This window comes from Chlamydomonas reinhardtii, chromosome 13 (assembly GCF_000002595.2).
Source record: "Chlamydomonas reinhardtii strain CC-503 cw92 mt+ chromosome 13, whole genome shotgun sequence".
Classification (NCBI taxonomy): Eukaryota; Viridiplantae; Chlorophyta; class Chlorophyceae; order Chlamydomonadales; family Chlamydomonadaceae; genus Chlamydomonas; species Chlamydomonas reinhardtii.
The window spans coordinates 4,659,843-4,678,971 of NC_057016.1; the positions used below are offsets into that span (position 1 = coordinate 4,659,843).

Genomic DNA, 19,129 nt, shown 5'->3' on the forward strand with positions numbered 1-19,129 from the left:
CGCTCACTCTTACGAACAGTGCAGTTGCTAACTAGACTTACGAACAGTAAAGTGGGCGGGTGGGCGGGGCGTAAACATGGCCGTGAAAACACTCTGGTTTTCCGTAACGTGCATGACCTGCGATTCTATTTCGCAGTTTGCAGGTGCAAAACGAGGTCGCGTATTATGCATGTGTCCATACATTGCACATTCGCAACGTTGTAACCTTCACCCAAAGCGCACACGCGCTGCAACCTATCAGCTTTTGTTGTATGGATCGCTGGGAGGGAGCAGGTGCTGGCTGGCAGGCGCATTTGAGGGGCGCGCGCATTGAAGATGATGCGACGTACGCCGCAACGATTCATTGACAGGATGTGCCCTACGTCATTGTTCGTTACTGACCCCCAGGTTCCAAGGGACGGGCGGGGCGCTGGGCGGAGGGCTGGGCGGAGGCTGAGCGGAGGCTGGGCGGATGGAGGCTGGGCGGGGGGTAGGGGAGGTTAAGGGGCCCTGCTGCTGGAGCATGTATGAGTGAGGGGGGCGGAGGGGGGTCCTGGGAGCTGGGAACTACTGCTGGCTCCCGGCATCCGGACCGGCGCGTCTGCACCTTTATCCACCCTGCTGGAGCCGCCCGCCTAGACCGCCGCATACTCAGTAGCGGCCCCCTCATGGTACCCGCCCGCCGTCCTGGATGGAGTGTGGGCTGCTCGCGGCGGGAGCTCCGGCGGCTGACCACCGCCTACCTCGTCACCATCGCGTTGCGTTGGCTGCCTCCTCTGAAACCGTACCGCCACCTCGCGGCCTGTTGAAAGCGCATCTGGGCTTCTGGGATTTTCAGGTCTGGATGGCGCTTTCCAGTTGTGGCTAGCTCCGATGAATAAGCGCGCCCTAGCTAACGACTCTGTAGGAGCTCCTGACGTGCGTGGTAGATAGTGGTAGATAGCCGGCCCTAAAACGAACTGCCGCCGTGACAGCCAATCAATCGCCTCAGCCTGGAGCGAGGCTGTTAGCCGCCCGTCATATCGTCGCTAACCAGCAGGAGCGAGCGAGGCTGCCGCACTGGCTGCCGAGGCGGCGGCCGTGGCTGCAGTGGAGGCGGGTGGGGAGTAGGTTGCTGTGGCGGCGCTGGCTGCAGTGCGGACACGGTGCGTGCGTGTGCGGCCGTGGCCACTACTACTGCTGTTAGTTGCCGCGGTGTCCGGTGCGGCGCAGCGCACGCGCCATGCGTGGCTGCGTAGGGGAGAAGCCTTGCCCCCTCCTCGCTCACCCGCGCCCTGCTGCAGGCAGCCGGCGGCCCCGCGCCATTGCACAGCTGAAACGACCAGACGGTACCCACAAACATTTCCTTCGGACCCGAATGTGCTGTCATACGTGGGGCAGGTGCGTGATGGCGCGATATTGACAGGACGTGAGTGCAGCACTGCGGCACGACCATGTCGGCCGGGCGCAATTGTTGGATGCTCTGCAGCAACGTAGTGCGTGGTCGCCGGTGCACCGCCGAGGAGGCCGACCAGCGGGGCCAACTGGCGGTGACGGCGGCGGCGGTGGTGCGCGAGGCCCTGGCGGCTGCGCCAGCTGGCCGTGCGTCTGGCCCGCCGGACGGCATCCGGGCCGAGTCGTATGACATGTACACTATGAGTAAGATAATGCACAAGTGTCAGCGAGCTGAGGCGCTCACGGCGGTGAGGGAGGGTAACGGGTTGCCGGGGGAGGTTAGTTCCTGAATAGGGTGTGGACGTTTTTCCCACGGAGCCGGCTAACTACGGTATACCGCCCCGGGCCAGCTGCCATTGCGTTGACGTACGGACACAGATTACCGTACGCTTGCGCGGGTGTTGTGCCGACGTTTGCAGCCGGTGCTTGGGCGCATCACTGACTCTGGGCAAACGGCGTTCTTGAATATAGGAGGGTTGGCGTAGCGGTGACTGCGTGCACGTTTTTGTGTTTCGTAAAGGTGTGGCGATTAATGGTGCTGCGGTACTACTCGGGGAAAGCCGCTCATCCGAATCTGGTCCGAAGTTGGTCCGAAGATCTGTCCGAAATCTGATCCGAAGCCTGGTCCGAAAGGCCATCCGAATCACCCCACCCCTGTCCGAAGTTTTTGTCTCCGAAGTCGGTCCAAATCTGGTCCGAATTGTATCCGAAGTACACACATTTCGGACACTTTTGTCGGATGCAACTTCGGATGCAAATGTTCGGACCAGCCTGGCCATCCGAACGTCAAATCGGACGCGCCCAGCCTTCACTTCGGACGCGCCCAGCCGTTAATTCGGACGCGCCCAGCCCCATTTCGGACACGCCCAGCTGTTGATTCGGACGCACCCAGCGCCATTTCGGACACGCCCAGGCGTCAATTTGGACGCGCCCAACCACCACCCGCTGCTGCCCAGTGCCCCGCCTGCTGCTCTTTTGTGGTGTCTACAGACACCGTTGCATGTCCTGTCATGCCCTTGTCATGTAGCAGCGGCTCCCCTGCCCTTGTTCAACCCTGTACACATACCTTTTTGCTTGCTTGGGTCCCTTTGGCTACATCGTCGCGCTCCTTCGGCCCCATGCGCCTCTATGCGCCTCCATGTTTGCGCACATATCACCTGCATACACAGCGCCACCAGCGTTGCAAGAGGCATGGTGACAAGCCTTTCCCCGAGATACATGCTGATACATGCTGTATCTCACATGCTGTATACATGCGCTGTCCGTTGAGCTGCCCACTGCACACATGTCTTTGTGCTCCTTTTCATGTGAATTGCGTCGCAAAACCTGACTTACCACCAAAACGCAAAAGCGCCATTGCCAGCAGCACATGCACCGATGCCGAGCGCGCAGACGAAGGTTGACATGAGGATAATGCAGCCGGGGAATTGCAAGCAGATATTTGCATGCATAAGCGATTGCAAACTATTAGGACCCCGTGCGAAAGCGCAGGCAGGGCAAACGCATGGTTGTTGACCGCGACAGCAAAACACTGCTGTAGACGCTTTGAGCTGATAAAGTGCGAGTTCTCAGTCAGAACCTTACATTCTCGGGCTGTGAGCCTGTTTGGCCTTGAATCTTGTGCAGGTCGGCGAAGGTCAGCGACAAAGGCCTCCACTTTGACCAAGTTTGTGGCACCTCCGCCAACCCCTCAGGCATGCTCGCAAGCTTGTGCCTAACATAGTTGCTATGAAATAGCATCGTGCAGTATCATAGAGGGTTTGTGAACGTGGAACACTGCATGCCGATATCGCTTGCAACGGTGATAGGCTGTAACAGGTCAGCGATACATTTAACAACTTGTAAATATTAAGTCTGTAGCGTATAGTATGAGTCTTATGAGAGAGTCATACTATTAAGTTGAGAAGCTGGATGTCGGGTCTCCCCATGCAGCAGCGCTGCCCCATTACGCATGCCAGCTCCCTTCCCAGATCTGGTAATGCCATTGCTAGGACGCATAATCCAATGTATGCGGTTGCGTCGGATGCGGGCATGGATGGGATGCATGTGCCTGCCGCTCAGATGGGGCCACACAAGCAGGCCATGCCCGGAAACACACTTTCCCGCAGCGCACGCACACAGGACACACCCCGCTGGGCTGCCCGCTTGGAGACACGCACAGCTGGGCATTGCGCAGCGTTGGTTCAAGTGTTGGGCGCTGGTTATGTCGGATGCGGGCATGGATGGGATGCATGTGCCTGCCGCTCAGATGGGGCCACACAAGCAGGCCATGCCCGGAAACACACTTTCCCACAGCGCACGCACACAGGACACACCCCGCTGGGCTGCCCGCTTGGAGACACGCATAGCTGGGCATTGCGCATGTCCGAAATGGGCCGCCCAGGCCTCTGGGCTGGGCGCCCAGACTGCCCCTCCCATCCGAACCTCCCGGTCCGAACTTTTCGGACTGGCTTCGGACCAGCTTCGGACCAGGTTCCGACGGCAAACCAATTTCGGACGCCTTGGTTTTCCCCGAGTGCGCGCGCGCGGTGGCCTAAGCCCCGGTTACCGGTCCCGCTGGTGGGACCGCCGTCGCCGGCGGCAGCCGCGGTAGGTGGCACGCTTTGCGGCGGTTGTGGCCCCGTTGCCCGCGGGTTGGGAGGCTGCAGCACGCGCTGCTCAGCCGGCTCGTGGTAGCATAGTTCATGTGTCGGGCGGGTGTGGCGGCGTGTTCTGTGCAGCATGTGGTACGGGGGCTTGGGGTGGGTGCAGGCAGCGGGACCGCCCATCGTGCTTCAGGAGTACGCGGCAGGCACTCTGTTGCAGATGGGTCTTCAAATGGCTGCCTTGTCTGCCAAACACTTGGCTGGACTTTGTGCGGGATGCGGGGGTGCCGCCGTTGGTGGAAGACACGGCGGCGGGCACGTTTGCCGGGACGCTGGCACGGCTGTGGCAATTGAAACGGGAGGACCACAATCAGGAGGCATTGGGGCGTGTGGCTGTTGATACGTGTTGGGCGTTATTCCCCATTCATGCGTGTGCGCGCCGGTCTGGGAGTGCGGTGCCCCCGTGTCGTGCGTGTGGAGTGGACATGGGCGGGGGACGGGGATCATCGTCAACACTTTTGGGGGGGGTGTTGTGGACCGGACATTGCGCGGGCATATTATTTGGATGGCCATGAGGGCGTTGCCTGATGAGGACGGTCTCAAAGCTTTTGACCTTGCTGCGTTATGGTTGGTTCAGCCGCCTACTGGGCTAAGCCCGCCGGTGTGGGATGTTGTTTGCCTTGCTGCCCTGTCTGCTATGACCTCGGCCGGCAACGTGTGGTGATGGCGGGGCTGGCTGCCGGGGCCACCCCTCCCCGGGCTACGGTGTCCGCAATTAAGGTGGCCGTTGTGTCAGACTTCTATCTGGGGACGGCTCCAGACGTTCGTGATGTTGAGGATTCCCCCGCGAGGCTGGGATGTGGCGCCTAGTAACCACCCCTTCCCCACGCGTTGTACTGGTGATAAGATGCTGCTTACTTTTACCTGATGAGAACGCCTCCCCGCCGCATTCCCATCATGTGGATGAGCTACTTTTGTACTGTGCCGCTAAGCTTGCTGTAAGGGTCCGCCTTTGGGGTTGGGCCTCCGAGCCTCCTGGCGCTAGTCACGTCTGCGTACATTCGAACTACTGTGTAGCGTTTCAGTCTGTTTTGCAAGGCGGTCGGCAAATCTCTGGCATGTCATGCCTTGTTTTGCGGGGGTTCCACCACCAATAGACCTCGACATCTTGCCTGGTCTTGCGTCGGTGAAGCTGTGGATTGGTGGGGCTTTGGCGGGTCCTGCACCCGGGGCGTTTGGCTTAGCTTCGGTTCACTGCGCTGGGTTGCTAGGTTTCAGACCGAGAGAGTATGTAGCCCAACCTGGAGTTGGTTTCTAATTAGGGGCAGGATCCCCTGGTTCAAGTTACTCCAGGCAGCATTCGATGGTCCATGCGTGGTTGGACGCTCGGGTTGTCCTCAGGGCTTGCATCTTCCTGCGAGATTCAGGGACCGTATGCAGCCCCACGCGGCGAGAATGCACCCCCGGAAGTGCCCAGTCTTTCTCGCCCCTGGGCCTGCATTGGGGCCCGGTTATTGCTACTCCCCGAAGGTGCAAGCCCTGGTTGTCCTCTCTTATAATGTCGCAATTATAACCAGAAGCGACCTTGCCATGCATCAGCGTTTACCGTACATACGTTCAGTGATTCAGGGCAGCCTGACATCCCTGTCTGCATTGAGTCTGCACATCAGGCAATCACCGGCACCAAACAAGGACCGCCGGCCACCTGCTGCATTTTATAAGCACGTCCGCAAAGCACTGCATGGCGGGACGCGCGGCATTAGCTGCTACGCCACACACACACACACACACACACACACACACACACACACACACACACACACACACACACACACACACACACACACACAGCCGAACAAGCCAGTAGAACTACATGCTTAATTATCCTTTGTCAAAGGACACACACGGGAAAGGAGCCCGTGAATCCGTACAGCCTCGAGCATGCTACAGCCTGTTGGTTGTGCACAGAACCCACAGTGACCAGACCGCTCAGGCTGACCCCAAGCCGCTAACGCAGCCAGCTCTTGTACCTACCACCACTCCACCTGCACACACACTAAAACACTCACACACACACACACACACGTGTTTTTCCTTGTGCTCTTTAAACACACACACACACACACACACGCGCCTCGGGCTTCGTTTTGTTGTTTCTTTAGCACACACCTCGGTCACCACCCGGTGCACCGCTCCCGCGGACCGCCTTGTCCTAGCAACACACTGCATTACTTAGCATCAGGGTTTCACCACCCTACCCCTTACTTTGCCGGTTCCATCGCACCTCTGCGAACTGCCCTGTCCGCTACACGGAATGGGTATTGCTTATCATTGACACATGCCAGCTGAGGACCAAGCGGAGGCGGCCCCCGCGCATCTGCATGCATGCCCCAGCTCCCACGCGGTGCTCCACCCCCCACGCCCCCACGCATGGTTTTGCATACAGTATTACCATACATGCACCCCTCCAACCGCAGCTGTCAGTTGCGCCCTGCTTATGACCAGCAGGACACCGCCCCGCAGCCCATCCCATCCGTGCAGTGTTGCCTGGTCTCAGCAGAGCGCTACCATACACAGGACATTCATTTTAGGGCATCACTGGACAGTATACTGTGCACATAGTCATTCCCGCCCAAGCCTGCTTGCGCCGCCAGCACATGCGCCAGCCACCCGCCTGCAACTGTTTCCACGATAATGCCCGATGTGCTCGTGAAGTGCCCACCCTGTGATACAGCCTGGGCCGGCCTCGCCTCTCGCGTTCCTGGGTCCATATAACTCCGCGTCCCCTGTGAGATTCCGCCTAGGGTGCCGCGGGACCCTCACCGGACCGGACCGAGCTGATACCCTATCCGCCGGAGTGCGCACGACGACCGGCCGCGGGCATAGGGCTCGTGCCTCCCAACACTGACACCGCGGCACCCTTAGAAGCAAGCCGGCACGACTCCACAACAGCTGACGGCCTCCGCAGTCTAGAAAAGCCAAAAGCGCTTGCGCTTGGGCTGCTGTTGCGCGGCCTGTGCCGCCGCCGCTCCTGAGCCGCCCGCCTCTGGTGCGAGGCTCGTCCCGGAGGCAGCAGCAGCAGCTGTAGCCGCAGCTGGCGCCCCGGTGGTCCCGCTGCCACTGCTGCTACTGCCACTACTGTCGCTACTGCCACTGCTTGACCCGGCCTTTGCTTTCTGGTTGCACTCCTCGCACTCCTCGCCTGCCACCACCTTCCCGTCAACTACCTTGGGAACGGCCTGCGCCGGCATGATGCTGCGCGGCTTGACCATGCCACCCGGCTGCGGCGCCATAGCGCTGGCGTCGAGCACCTTCCACTCGCCGCCCGTGAGATTGTAAATGGCTACGGAGGGCACGCCTGGTCGCCGCACGGCGCGCACGGTCACATCGGTGATCTGCTTGCTGCCCTTGAGCGGGAATGTCACGGCCGCGATGTGTCCCGACTGCGTGAAGCCGATGGAGGCGTTGTACCAGGGACCATCCTGGAAAGGCTCGCCAATCTGGGCCACTAGGGCCGAGTCCTGCGCCGCGTACTTGAGCCCCTGGTCGCGTAGCGCGGTGTAAGTGGTGTATTCGCCAAGCACGTCGGCGCCCACGTAGACGCTGATGCCCAGCAGTGCTCCCGCCGCGGCTGTCTTCAGCAGCGGCTTCGCCCGGCCACTCATAACAGAAGGGTACTATCACAGGTATGTGTTAATTCCACAAAACCCAAGGCAGAGCGCTTCCTGGTTGAGATGATGATGGCGATGGTTGTGAAGCCGTGGTTGGCACAGAGTCGCAAGTAGAGACATAAGACCAGAATCGAAATGTAACGTACGAGGCAATCCGAGCACTCGACAATGAGGATGAGAAGGACGGACGGATTTCATTGACACGGAGCCCCATTCCGTAGTGACACTTCTACCAGTCTCTCGCTGCGTGTATCATGTTGCTATCCAGCATATGCACGCCTAACTCATCAAAGTAGCGCGCGCATGATCAGATAACGAATTACCAAACAGTACAATCTCAGAGCTGTTTCACGACTGGATCGCTTGAGCATGAACGAAGCATTCAATCAAGCTATGGCTTTAAACTGAAACTTTTGTGACAGCGCGTAGGGCCGAAAGCAATGCGACGCTGCCAGCCTTTTTGGAGGTTGAGACTATGCTGCCTATTGCTGGTTATGTCCTCTGTCTCAACCTGGGGCTTGTCGGGCTCTCAGGCCGTGGTGACAAGTGGGCGCGACCTGGCACTAGCGCTGGCAGACGACGGTGTGGAAGTCATCTGGCTTGAGCAGGATATATACATGATTGAATCCGACTGGGTGGGACTTGGGCCGTTTCCCTTAGGGAGAGCCACAAATGTTACCATCACCTCGGCGAATTATCACACGATGGACCTGGGTTTCATCCAATCCAAGGTAGGAATCGGCTGTAGGAATACATGGGCGTAGCTTGCGGCGCTGGAACGGCTCGTTTGGAAGGAAAGGCGTGCCGCATGCCGCATGTCAACGGCCGTAGGCACGCGCGCAGTGCCCAGTGAAGTCCATCGTTTGCTGCGGCCTCCGCTCCAGCATGTAGAATTTGTTGGAATGACTTGTGGCGGCTAGTCAGTCGACGGGCAGCCAAAATGAAGCGCCCGCCCCACATCGGCCCTCGACATGGCGCCACTTTCGGCTGTCCCTGGCTGATGACGCGCCGCAGATGCGACTGGGCAATCACGTCATGTTCGGCATGGAACGGATAGTCATTCAAAGGTGCGTGTCGCAACTCGTTCATACCGTGGGTTTAGCCTGAGCACCTGTGGTGCCGACAGAGGGCGCGCGAGGCGGCGCACGGAAACCGTGCGCGCACCCCTCCTTGGGACACAGCTGCCTGGCATTTCACGACACCGGCACTACCTCGGTCGCAAAAAGTTCATTATGGATAGAAGGTACACGTCTTGTGGAGTGGTGCCCTCGCTGGGCTGTTAGACTCGCGTGACGTGCCAGGCAGCTGTACGTGTCCTGGCAAAACAGTACGGAAAGTGTGCGGGGGTACCGTACCATTTCTGCGTCGCCCGGCGAGGCCCCACGCACCTCACAGCGCCTTGCGTGGCATAGGTTTTGAGTAGCATAGCCAGCAGTGGAAATAGCCGTGGCCGGTCGGCGATGGTGCTGGGCGGCTTGGCAGCCCACGGGCGGTGCGACCGCGCCAGCTGCGGCGCCGGCTGGGACGGCATAGGCGGCCGCCGCTGCCCCCCCCCGCCGCGCCCAGCCCAGCAGCAGTGCCCCCCGCCGTGGCGCCGTGGCGCAGCCTGTGCACGAGCACGGAACAGACAGGGGCCGATGGAAGCAGGAGGTGACGGCCGGCCTGTCGGCGGCAGCCACGACGCCGCCCCTCGCAGTCGCCACCAGCAGCCGACCCGCGAGTGATGGTTGTTTCCGGTAGCAACGAACCCACTCGATTGCTGGTGGCAGGCGGCCCGCCCGCCAGGTAGAAAGACTGAAGGGACTTCACCCACGTCTGTTGAAAGAGCAACAAGGACAAATGCATGTGTGACTGTGTGCACATGTGTGTGTATCGGCGCACGCAGGTACCGCATCGGCAACCAGCTGCAGGCGCCCGGGCTGGACCTGCTGGACATCGGCGCCCCCCGCACACACGCCCTGGTGCTGACACGCGACGTGTATGCCGTACACCGTGAGGCTGTGTGTGCTGCGTGTGCTGCGTGGTGTTGGCCAGCCGGGAGCGGTTGGCAAGTGGGAAGCGGTTGGCTGGGCTGGGGAGCGGTTGGCTGGGGGAGCAGTTGGCTGCGGGAAGCGGTTGGCAGGGCGACGGTTGGGAGGGGGTTTGGAGGGGCTGGAGGGCAGGTCGCTCGTGAGCGCAGGTCGTGAGGGCAGGTGTATGGCGGGGAGGTGGTCGCTGTGAATGCTTGCAGGCAGCAGAGGTTCTGACGCCCAGCGCCTGCGCCCTTCCGCTGTGCCAAACCTCAATGCCACAGGCATCTGTTTCCCGCCGGAGGTGCAAATAACGGTACGCGGGGGCTTCTTGCCACACCAACAATCAGTTGTGGCAATCCCGCGCAAGCTGCTCACTCCGCCATCGCGCATGGCCAGCGCTGCCTGCAACCCACCCCACGCCACGCCACGCCACCCGCACCCCTTCCCAACTCACCCGCGCCCCGTCCCATCCCGCTTCGCCCCCACGCCGCGCAGACGATGCCGCTGGTTCCACGCCCGCCCGACATCCCTGGGCCGCAGCGATACCGGCTGGCAGAGCCCAACCCGCCCGACTGCACCGTGAACGCAGCAGACCCCGCGCCGCGCCGGTGCTGGGCCGCGCGTGGCGTGTACGTTGACGTGGCAACACCCGGGGCGGACCACGCGTCGTACGGCACGGTCTACCCGACCGAGTACGACGTGCACATGGTCAACGTGAGTAACGGTAAAGCATAACTGTAACGGTGGTAGCGGTTACAGGGTTAAGGGTGTGCAATGGTGATGTATCAAGGGCAATCGCAACGGAGGGGCGCACGGGCGGGCCAGGCGGGCAGTGGATCGCACGAGTAGGCTCTCTCCCCCGCCGCACGGCCGGGCCGCACGGCACACCGACGGGCTTCAGGCCGCCCGTGCATGTGCATGTGCATGTGCATCCTGAGCCCGTACCTTGCGTGCCCGAGTGTTTAAGGGAAACAACAAGAGCTCCTCCCCGTGTGTGTGTGTGTGTGTGTGTGCGTGTGTGTTATGCAGGTGACGTATTTGTGTGAGCGGGTGATGTCGGCTCAGTGCATCCAGTCGCTGGGCTACCTGGGGTGCGCCTTCAACACCCTGTCCCACATGGACCCGCCCTGGTACCTGTCCGCGGCCCTGGGCGGCGGCGGCGGCGGCGGCGGCGGCAACGCCACCAGCGGCAGCAGCAGCGGCAGCACAGCAGGCAGCAGTATCGGAGGCAGTCGAGGGTTCCCGGCAAGCGGCAGCAGCAGCACCGCCGCTGCTACTGCCGTTGCCACCGCCGTTGCCGCTGGCAGTAGCAGCAATGCTACCGGGAGCGAGAGTCATGACGCGGATGGGCAGGCTTCGACGCCGCTTGTGGCGGCTGCGGACGAGGGCGAGGGTGGCGCGAATGTGGGCGCAATCATTGGCGGCGTGCTGGGAGGTGAGCGAGGCAGTCGTGCAAATGCAAAGTGCTGCTTTTTTGTGTCATTGCGTCACCCATATAATAGGTTTAATGGCCGATGTGTGACAACAGCGCTGTTCGCCGGAATGCGTAAGTGTTCAAAGGCAAAAGGCTCGGCGGCGCCCATTCGCCCGACCTGCCTGAACTGCCGAATTCACCTGATGTGCCCAATGTACCGCGTGCGAAGGCGTGGCGGCGGCTGCCCTGCTTGTGGCAGCGACTGTGCGGGTGTGGCGGCGGCGACAGCAGCGGTCGCCGCTCCAGGCAGCTGCCGCTGCGGATGCCGCCGCCGCGCAGCATTGCGGCAACGGCGGCGGCGGCGGCAAGGGCGACTGCCCTACCTCTGGGAAAGCGGCGACACAGCCGTCGCGTCAGCATCCCCCGCCCTTCAGAGAGGGTCCAGCCGAAGCGCCTGGATACGGGCCAGGCGTGGCCAGCAGCAGCACATCCGTGACCGTGGGGTGGTGCGGGCTGCTGCTGGGCCCCTGTGCGCACTGCAGCGCAGTCGTTGCCACTGCTACAGCCACTGCAGGCGGCAGCAGGGCAGTAGCAGGCGCGGACGGGGCGGGCGGCGGCAGCCGGGCGGCGGGCAAACTCCATCAGGGCCGCAGCAGCAGCAGCAGCAGCAGGCGCATTGGCGCGGCGGACCCTTGCGTGCGGCTACAGGCTCAGTCGGCGAGCACCGCCACGCCTGCTAAGCAGAGCTTGGAAGCACGGGTGGAGTCGGTGCTGCGGGACTTTGCCGTCGCGGTCGGGGGCCCGGAGGCCGGCGGCGTGGGCCGGGGCGCGGGCGTGGGCGCCGGCGCCGGCGGGTTGGCGGGTGGAGGCCCCGACGTCCGCGTCAGTACTGCTGGTGGCGCCGCTGCACCCGCGGCGGCACCGGGTGCAGCGGCGGCGGCGCCGCTGGCTGCGTTGCTGGCCGCTGTGATGACCGCAGGCGCGTCTGTGCACCATGCCGCTGCTACCGTCGGTGGCGGCGCCGGCTCGCCGGCACACTCCGGCCCCATCCGCAGCTCACCCATGGCAATGGACGCGGCCGCGCCGTCGGCGCCCTGGTTTGCGCCGGTGCCGTCTGCGTCTTCTGTGCTTGCGCCCAGCGCCCCCAAAAGCCGGACCGTGGCGGCCGGCGCCGGCCATGCTTGCAGGCGCCCGGAGGCGCCGGCGTCCGCGACCGCGGTCGCCGGGGTGGGGGGACTGGCGACGGCAGGCGGCGCCGCCGGCGGCGGCGGCGGCGGCGCGGTGCCGGAACGGCAGGGGGCGGCGCCGCTGTGTTGTGATGCGGCTGGGAGTGAGACCGCGCTGGCGGGGCCGCCGGAGCCTGGTGGCGGCGGCGGCGACGGCGCGGGGCCGGCATCTTCGTCGCACAACTGTAAATTCTTCATGCATATTACAGGTGTGTTCTCTCGGGTTGTGCAGTACATGTGTGAAGTTGTTCGAAGTGCCTACAATGGCAACATGCCAGTTTGTTGTTGTTCCGCCCGCTGCGGTATCGTTCTCCTGCTCAGAGAGTGCTCGTGCGCACAATCGGTGTTGCAGCTGTTCACACAGAATGAGAATGCCTGTAGCAAAATGCCGGCAGCGAGTGCCCACCGCGAACGCAACCTGACGCCCCTTGTTGCCACCCGTGCCCCCATGTGCCTTCATCACTATGCATGTGGCCCACACACACACGGCGGCAGAGGACCTGGATGCCCTGGCCAGCCAGACCGACATGCTGGTCACGCCCTTCACACCCGCCCGACCCGACGTCAACCTCTCCGCCATCCTGCTGCCGTACGTCTCCCCAGCCGCCTCAGCCGCCCTGCCCAACCTGCCCGCCCCTGGGCAACCCACGCCGGCTGCCGCCCCCGCCCCCGCCGCCGCGCCCCAAGCTGCGTGCACGGCCGCCGAGGCCTGCGGCGCGGCTGCAGCAGCAGCTGCTGTGGCAAACGGAGCAGCTCTTGCTGCCGGTGGGTTGCAGGCGCAAGTGTGTCCACTGTCACTCAGGGCAGCGCCGCCTGCCGCTGCCGCTACTGAAGCCGCCGGTGTAGCTGCTGCTGCCCCCGGCTGGGGCGGGCTGGCAGCAGTCGGCTCGGCTGCCGTCACACGCGGAGGCTCAACAGAGGGCGCCCTGATGGACTGCCATGTGCAGCTGACCAATGTGGTGCGGGGCCGCGGCTCCTTCGGCAAGTGAGTGTGCTTTCTGCGTGGCAGATTGCGGCAAGGGCGCGTGTGTGCTTGTGCTATAGGCTAGGGGCGAAGGTGGGAGCGCGAGCCTAGAGCTATGGCTTCAGCTACGGATGCTGTCGGTTTGGCCTGGCTTGACCGCAGCGGTCCTGGCTCTAGGTGCTGGTGGGGAAGGGCAGGGCCTGGCCAGCGGTTTCCTTCTCTATCTGGCGTATTCGCTTCTGTCCTCGCATTTGTGTTGGTGTCCGTGTTAATGCTGATGGCAACTGGCGGCGTGTGTGTGTGTGTGTGTGTGTATGTGGCCCGCAGGGTGGTGGAGGGAACGTACAGAGGCGAGCGGGTAGCTGTGAAGCTCATGCGCCGGACCGTGGACGCCGCAGACTGCGGTGGCGCAGGCGAGGGCGGCGCCGGTGAGGGCGGCGACGGCGCCCGCGGTGGAGGAGGAGGCGGCGGAGGCGGCGAAGGTCGCGGCGCGTTCAGCCGCATGGTCACGGCTTTCAGGCAGGAAGTCGAGGTGAGGCTACGGAGAGAGCGAGGGAAGTGGGCTGCGAGTGCTGTGTCCCCCTGTGGCCGTCCTGGGCCCCGCGGCGCCAGCACATGCGGTGCACGCGCGACACCCACGAGAGGACCTGAGCCTTGATTTGCTTAAGCTTTGGCTGGTAATCACAACCCGCCTCCACACTTCCCCACTGCGCCTAGTGCTCCCACTGCGCCCACCGCTCCCGCTGCTCCCGCTGCGCCCACACAGGTGCTGGCGCGGTTGACGCACCCCAACGTGGTGCGGCTGCTGGCGGCGTGCATGACGCCGCCTCGCTTCTGCCTGGTCATGGTGGGTGAAGCTGTGGCGGGCGTGGTGCCACTGCCGCTGCCGCTGCTGGCGGTGCTGCTGGTGCTGCTGGGGGCTCATGACAGCCTCCAGCAGACGCGCGTGCGTACGTCATATATACATGTATGGGTCCGCCATGAAGCATGTGGCGACAATGCACCAGCCGCGTTGGTCGTACCGCAACACCACCCCGTCCTGAGCCGCGGGCTGCACACCTGCATGACGACCTGCGTAACGCGCGCCGGAACCACCGCAGGAGTTGATGGAGACGAGTTTGGAGGGGCTGCTTAAGGCAACGCCGGGGCGATTGCTGCCGCTCAATGCGGTGCGTGGCCGGCTGACCGGCGGGTGGTGGCCGGCTGATGCGTGGCCGGCGCCGCTGCGCTGTGTGTGGGAATGAACGGATGTTTGGAGCATGTGGATGGGGACCCAGCCCCGGGGGAGAGCGGGACTGCTGCTGTCGCCTACCAGTGTATGTGCTTATGGGTGCAAGGGAAGGGAGGGCTACACCTTGGGCTACACGCAGGACAGGACAGTGTGTGTGTATGTGTGTGCGTGTGGGAAGTGCTGTGACATCACCCTGGCACGCCCCCTCGCTCCACCCCACTCCACCCCGCTCCCCCCCGCTCCACTCACATGTTATGCAGGTGATGGGCATCGCGGTGGACGTGGCGAGAGGGCTGCAGTACCTGCACCCCACCATCGTGCACCGCGACCTGGTGCGTGTGAGCTGTGTGTGTGAGCTGTGCGCGCGTGTGTGTGAGCTTGCGGTCGTGTGTGGGCTGTACATTTTAGGTATGGGCGTGTGGGTGAGCTGCAAACAAACACACTTCGCGTTGCTCGCCACTCCTCCCACGCCTCTCGTTCCTCTTTCCTCTCCCCTCTGCTTATCTCTCCCCCTCCCGCCCCGTGCTGCCACAGAAGCCCGCCAACGTGCTGGTGGGGGACCCGCTGGGGCCGCGGCAGGTGGCGAAGCTTTCGGTGAGCGGGGGCAGGGTCACTTACTACTGGCGCAGGGGCGCCACGTGTGCTGGGGCACAGCCGGTGCAAGGCGTGCTCGCAGGACGCTGCCCATGCATGTCACATACACACACATTTTCTGCCGCCTGCAGGACTTTGGACTTGCGCGGCTGCGCTCCAGCGTCGTCGTGACGTGCAACCCGGAGGCGGGCACGGTGCGTGTCAGGGCGGTTCCGTGTGCGTGTGTTTGGGGTGTGTGTGTGTGTGTGTGTGTGTGTGTGTGTGTGTGTGTGTGTGTGTGTGTGTGTGTGTGTGTGTGTGTGTGTGTGTGTGTGTGTGTGTGTGTGTGTGTGTGTGTGTGTGTGTGTGTGTGTGTGTGTGTGTGTCGTCAGGCCGCTGCTTAACCCTGAGGGTGCCGGACCGCCAGACTGCCGGTGCGCCAACGCCCGGAGTGGCCAAACTCGTGCTGCCGCATATCCTCAACCCAACCCCGACAAACCGCCCTAAACCTCACCCGCCCCCGCCCAACCCACTGCGCCCGTGCAGCCCCCCTACATGGCCCCCGAATGCTTCGACGCCACCGCCACCTCGCTGACACACCACGTGGACGCCTACTCCTTCGGCGTGCTGCTGTGGTGCGTCCTGGTGGGGGTTGGGGTTGGGGGTTGGGGTTTGGCCCTGCTGCACAGGAAGCCCTGCTGCTGCACGCTGCCGTGGTGTGGACGGTGCTGCCGTACTGCCGTCGTGGGACTGCCCAGCGGCGCTTTCTGTATCGCACCGCTCCGCAGCCACCTCACCCTCCCCTCAGGTCCCTAGTTTCGTAGTTGGGCATGGTGCAATCAACCCCACACCCCTCGTCCCAATGTTAAACCTCGCACCTCTTTTGCCTTGTTGCCTCCTCCTCCCCTGCAGGGCAATGCTGTCGGGTCAGGAGCCGTGGGCCGGCCTGGACTGTGTGTCGCTGGCCTACCGGGTGGCCTACGGTGGCGAGCGGCCGCCGCTGGACGCCATCCCGCCCGACCGCCGCCCGCCCAAACTGGTGCGGCTCGTGGCGCAGTGCTGGGAGGCAGACCCCAAGCGCAGGCCCGCGGTGAGCGCGCATGTGTGTATGTGTGTGTAGGGGGGATGGGTTGTAGATACCGGCCCAAACTAAACCCATGTGGGGCAGTGTCCGAGACCCAGGGCGGGCGGGACCTGGGATTCAGGAGGGTGCTGCGACGGGGTCGGGGGCTGTGGGCGCAGTGGCCGCAGGCGGAGGTAGGGACGCCTGGTTCGGGAGGTGGAGTTGCAAATAGCAGCCCAAGCTAAACCAAAATCAACTGGGGGTTGCCTTGAACTCCCGCGTTTCTTGCCTCCCGCACAGGCGGCTGAGATGGTGAAGGAGTTGCTGCTGGTCCGCCAGATGGTGAGGAGGGCGAGCTGTGGGGCCCGGGTACGACTACGGCACTTACACCCTGAAGCGCCGATTATACTCGTCTTCCACGCTCATCCTCCACGCTCGTCCTCCTCCTCTCAAGCCAAAGCACAATGAAAACAAACACGGCCTCGTTTCCCGCCCCGTCGCCGCCCCACCCCACCCCCCCTGCAGTTCGCCCGCGGCCTGGCAGTAGCAGACATGCTGGACACACAGGTGGATGGCAGCGGCACCTTCCGCGGCGCAGCAGCGGCTGTAGCAGCCAGTGGCGCCGCGGGGCAGGGGCCCTCCCAGAAGCGGCTGCTGCTACAGCCGGGTCTGCTAGCAGCGGTCGGCGCCGCCGCGGCTGCCGAGCTCCACCCCGGCCCCGAAAGGGTGGACCCCGAGGTGGCCACGGCGGCTGTAGCAGCTGCGCTGCTGGGCGGCGCTGCGGCGGGCGCGGCTGCAGCAGCGGGTGGGGAGGCCGCGGCAGCGGGCGCGCCGGCCGCGGAAGCAGCCGTAGCACTCGCGGCAGGTGCCCGCGACCCGACCGTGGCGGCGCTGGCCAGGCTGCGGGTGCCGGTGCCGCTGGGCCGCCGCCGCGGCGCTGGCTCGCAGCCGCCGGCCGGCGGCTCGGCCCTGACGCCGGAGCAGGTGAGGTCGGAGGCGGCGCGAATGTGTGAGAACGCCTCGCTTTACCAATACGGTGATGAGGACGATGCCGATTACCTCGGGTACGGACGGGCGTGGCAGCTGGGGAGCAGCTGGCTGGCGGGGTCGCCGTCGGCGACTGCGACGGCGTCGGCGGCGGGCGGCAGCGGCGGCGCCAGCACGGCCGCCGCTGCATCTGCTGCTGGGACGTCGGGGGAGCAGCTCACCATCGCGGTGCAACAGCAGCAATAATAGTAGCAACAGCAGCAGCAATGAAGGCAACAATAACAGCGTTCGCGGGCCATTGGAGCTAACTACCCTACAATTGTACTTGTGAGACAGCGAGATTAACACCTGGTGCCCGGTGTTCGTGTGTGTCAGGCAATTCAAGGTGTCAATGGTTGCAAACCAGGAGGATGTGTGCTTTAGCGGGTCGGGGGCGGACAGTGCACAAGTGGTTCGGACGTCTGCAGACTTGTTTGAAGATTTTGAGGGCTGCCGTGAGTGCGAGGGAGGTGAAGGACTTCCTGTCTGACCAGATCCACGGATAGACTGCAGGAGGTGTCAGGCCGGTCGTCAGGAAACCCAATCCCGAGGGCGTGATGTGGTTAGGATTGATAACTAGCAATGCCCCTGTGTATATTGCAACCTGCCAGGCAACGCGATTGAGTGCGTGCATGAACAAGAAGCACTTGATGATTGCAAAATTCAAAACGCTTAGCGGAGTGCTGTCGAAATGCGAACGCGAATGTGCGCGACACGAAGAGAAGTTGTAGTCGCTAGCACGCATAGAAGGCCGGTTAGCAGGAGGCGGTCACAGCAGACATGTTACCTCATCCAGACGGTAAACGCCACGGGCAATAGAGGAGCGCCGCCGACCCATCACTGATATAACCAGGTTGCGATGGCTAGGCTGTCGGACGGCTGGCGGGCTGGCGCGGAGCGGAGCTGCGGGGCGCGCGGCATCCGAAACCAACCTGGAAAACACCAGCGCCACCGTCGTCCAGCAGCACATGTGAGGGAGGGAGTGAGTGGAAGCGTAAGAAACCGGGAAGGAAGCAGCGGGCCAGACAGGAAGCAAAACAGCACAGCAAGTAACCGCGGGCTGGGCGGCTGGCTGTCGCTGCGGTTGGGGCTGGCGCGGGCTGGAACGGAACTATGGAGGCGGAGTGGACGGAGCGGAAAGCAAGTATGTAAATGGGGAGGAATGAATACGTGTGGCAATGCAAGTACTGGAATCGGGGAGGCCGCGTAATAGTGATGACAGCGCGATGGCTGCATGGCTCATCCCGGCGGTACTGCACGTGGCATGGGCCATGTGGGCATGAATGCAGAGAGCTACGTGGGCTTGGCTGCAGTCTGGTACGCAGGCAACACGCAGCAAGGCACCAAAATAAACCCCGCAAACAGGACAAACAGGACAAACCAGGACAATCGACGGGGCGGACCGCAATGCGGTTCCCCACACCCGTCGAACAAAACCGGCGGCTGCACAGGGTAGCAGCGCCGGCCGGGTGGGGGATGCAATGACAAGCATGCATGCATAAGTGCCACATGCGTATGAACTACACCCCCGGATCGGCCGGTAGCGCCGGTGTCATCATCTCCAGGGGTGGTTAGGGGATGGGAATGCCCGCCGCCGCGCACGCTCGCAACAAATACTCCTGTGGGTGCGCGGCGTGCGGCGGGGCCGGCCGTCGCGGGGGCGGCGGCGGCCCAGGAACAGCGGCCGCGGGGGCGGCGGCGGCCCAGGAACAGCGGCCGCGGGGGCGGCGGCGGCCCAGGAACAGCGGCCGCGGGGGCGGCAGCAGCCCAGGAACAGCGGCCGCGGGGGCGGCGGCGGCCCAGGAACAGCGGCCGCGGGGGCGGCGGCAGCCCAGGAACGGCGGCCGCGGGGGCGGCGGCGGCCCAGGAACAGCGGCCGCGGGGGCGGCGGCGGCCCAGGAACGGCGGCCGCGGGGGCGGCGGCGGCCCAGGAACAGCGGCCGCGGGGGCG

The 19,129-nt window shown here is 63.5% G+C and overlaps 2 protein-coding genes across 3 annotated transcripts; one reads left to right on the forward strand and one right to left on the reverse strand.

Moving 5' to 3' along the window:
* Window positions 1–5,306: 5,306 nt before the first annotated feature.
* Window positions 5,307–7,792, reverse strand: CHLRE_13g604300v5 (uncharacterized protein). Its single transcript, XM_043069838.1, has one exon. The coding sequence runs from the start codon at window positions 7,661–7,663 to the stop codon at window positions 6,968–6,970; it is 696 nt and encodes a 231-aa protein (XP_042917813.1). The 5' UTR covers window positions 7,664–7,792; the 3' UTR covers window positions 5,307–6,967.
* Window positions 7,793–7,952: 160 nt separating this feature from the next.
* CHLRE_13g604350v5 (uncharacterized protein) lies at window positions 7,953–18,342 on the forward strand. Of its 2 annotated transcripts, none has more exons than XM_043069839.1 (18): window positions 7,953–8,400; window positions 8,684–8,736; window positions 9,555–9,661; window positions 9,963–9,994; window positions 10,177–10,395; window positions 10,711–11,116; window positions 11,325–12,530; window positions 12,817–13,306; window positions 13,613–13,817; window positions 14,052–14,132; window positions 14,386–14,454; window positions 14,777–14,848; window positions 15,051–15,110; window positions 15,242–15,304; window positions 15,636–15,724; window positions 16,002–16,179; window positions 16,453–16,494; window positions 16,678–18,342. In XM_043069839.1, exons 1-18 carry the CDS (start codon window positions 8,374–8,376, stop codon window positions 17,383–17,385), a joined length of 4,107 nt encoding a protein of 1,368 aa, XP_042917815.1. In that variant the 5' UTR covers window positions 7,953–8,373; the 3' UTR covers window positions 17,386–18,342. The 2 variants fall into 2 exon arrangements, with proteins under 2 accessions (XP_042917815.1, XP_042917814.1); XM_043069840.1 differs by having other exon boundaries at window positions 16,678–18,128.
* The last annotated feature ends 787 nt before the right edge of the window (window positions 18,343–19,129 follow it).

What these genes read in the sequence shown, in the direction of transcription:
- CHLRE_13g604300v5 (XM_043069838.1), bottom strand. Translation starts at nt 7,663, where the DNA reads ATGAGTGGCCGGGCGAAGCCGCTGCTGAAGACAGCCGCGGCGGGAGCA.
- CHLRE_13g604350v5 (XM_043069839.1), top strand. Translation starts at nt 8,374, where the DNA reads ATGGACCTGGGTTTCATCCAATCCAAG. An exon ending in TGGGTTTCATCCAATCCAAG is followed by an intron (nt 8,401 to 8,683) that starts GTAGGAATCGGC and finishes GACGCGCCGCAG; the next exon opens with ATGCGACTGGGCAATCACGT. An exon ending in GGCAGGTGGCGAAGCTTTCG is followed by an intron (nt 15,111 to 15,241) that starts GTGAGCGGGGGC and finishes TGCCGCCTGCAG; the next exon opens with GACTTTGGACTTGCGCGGCT.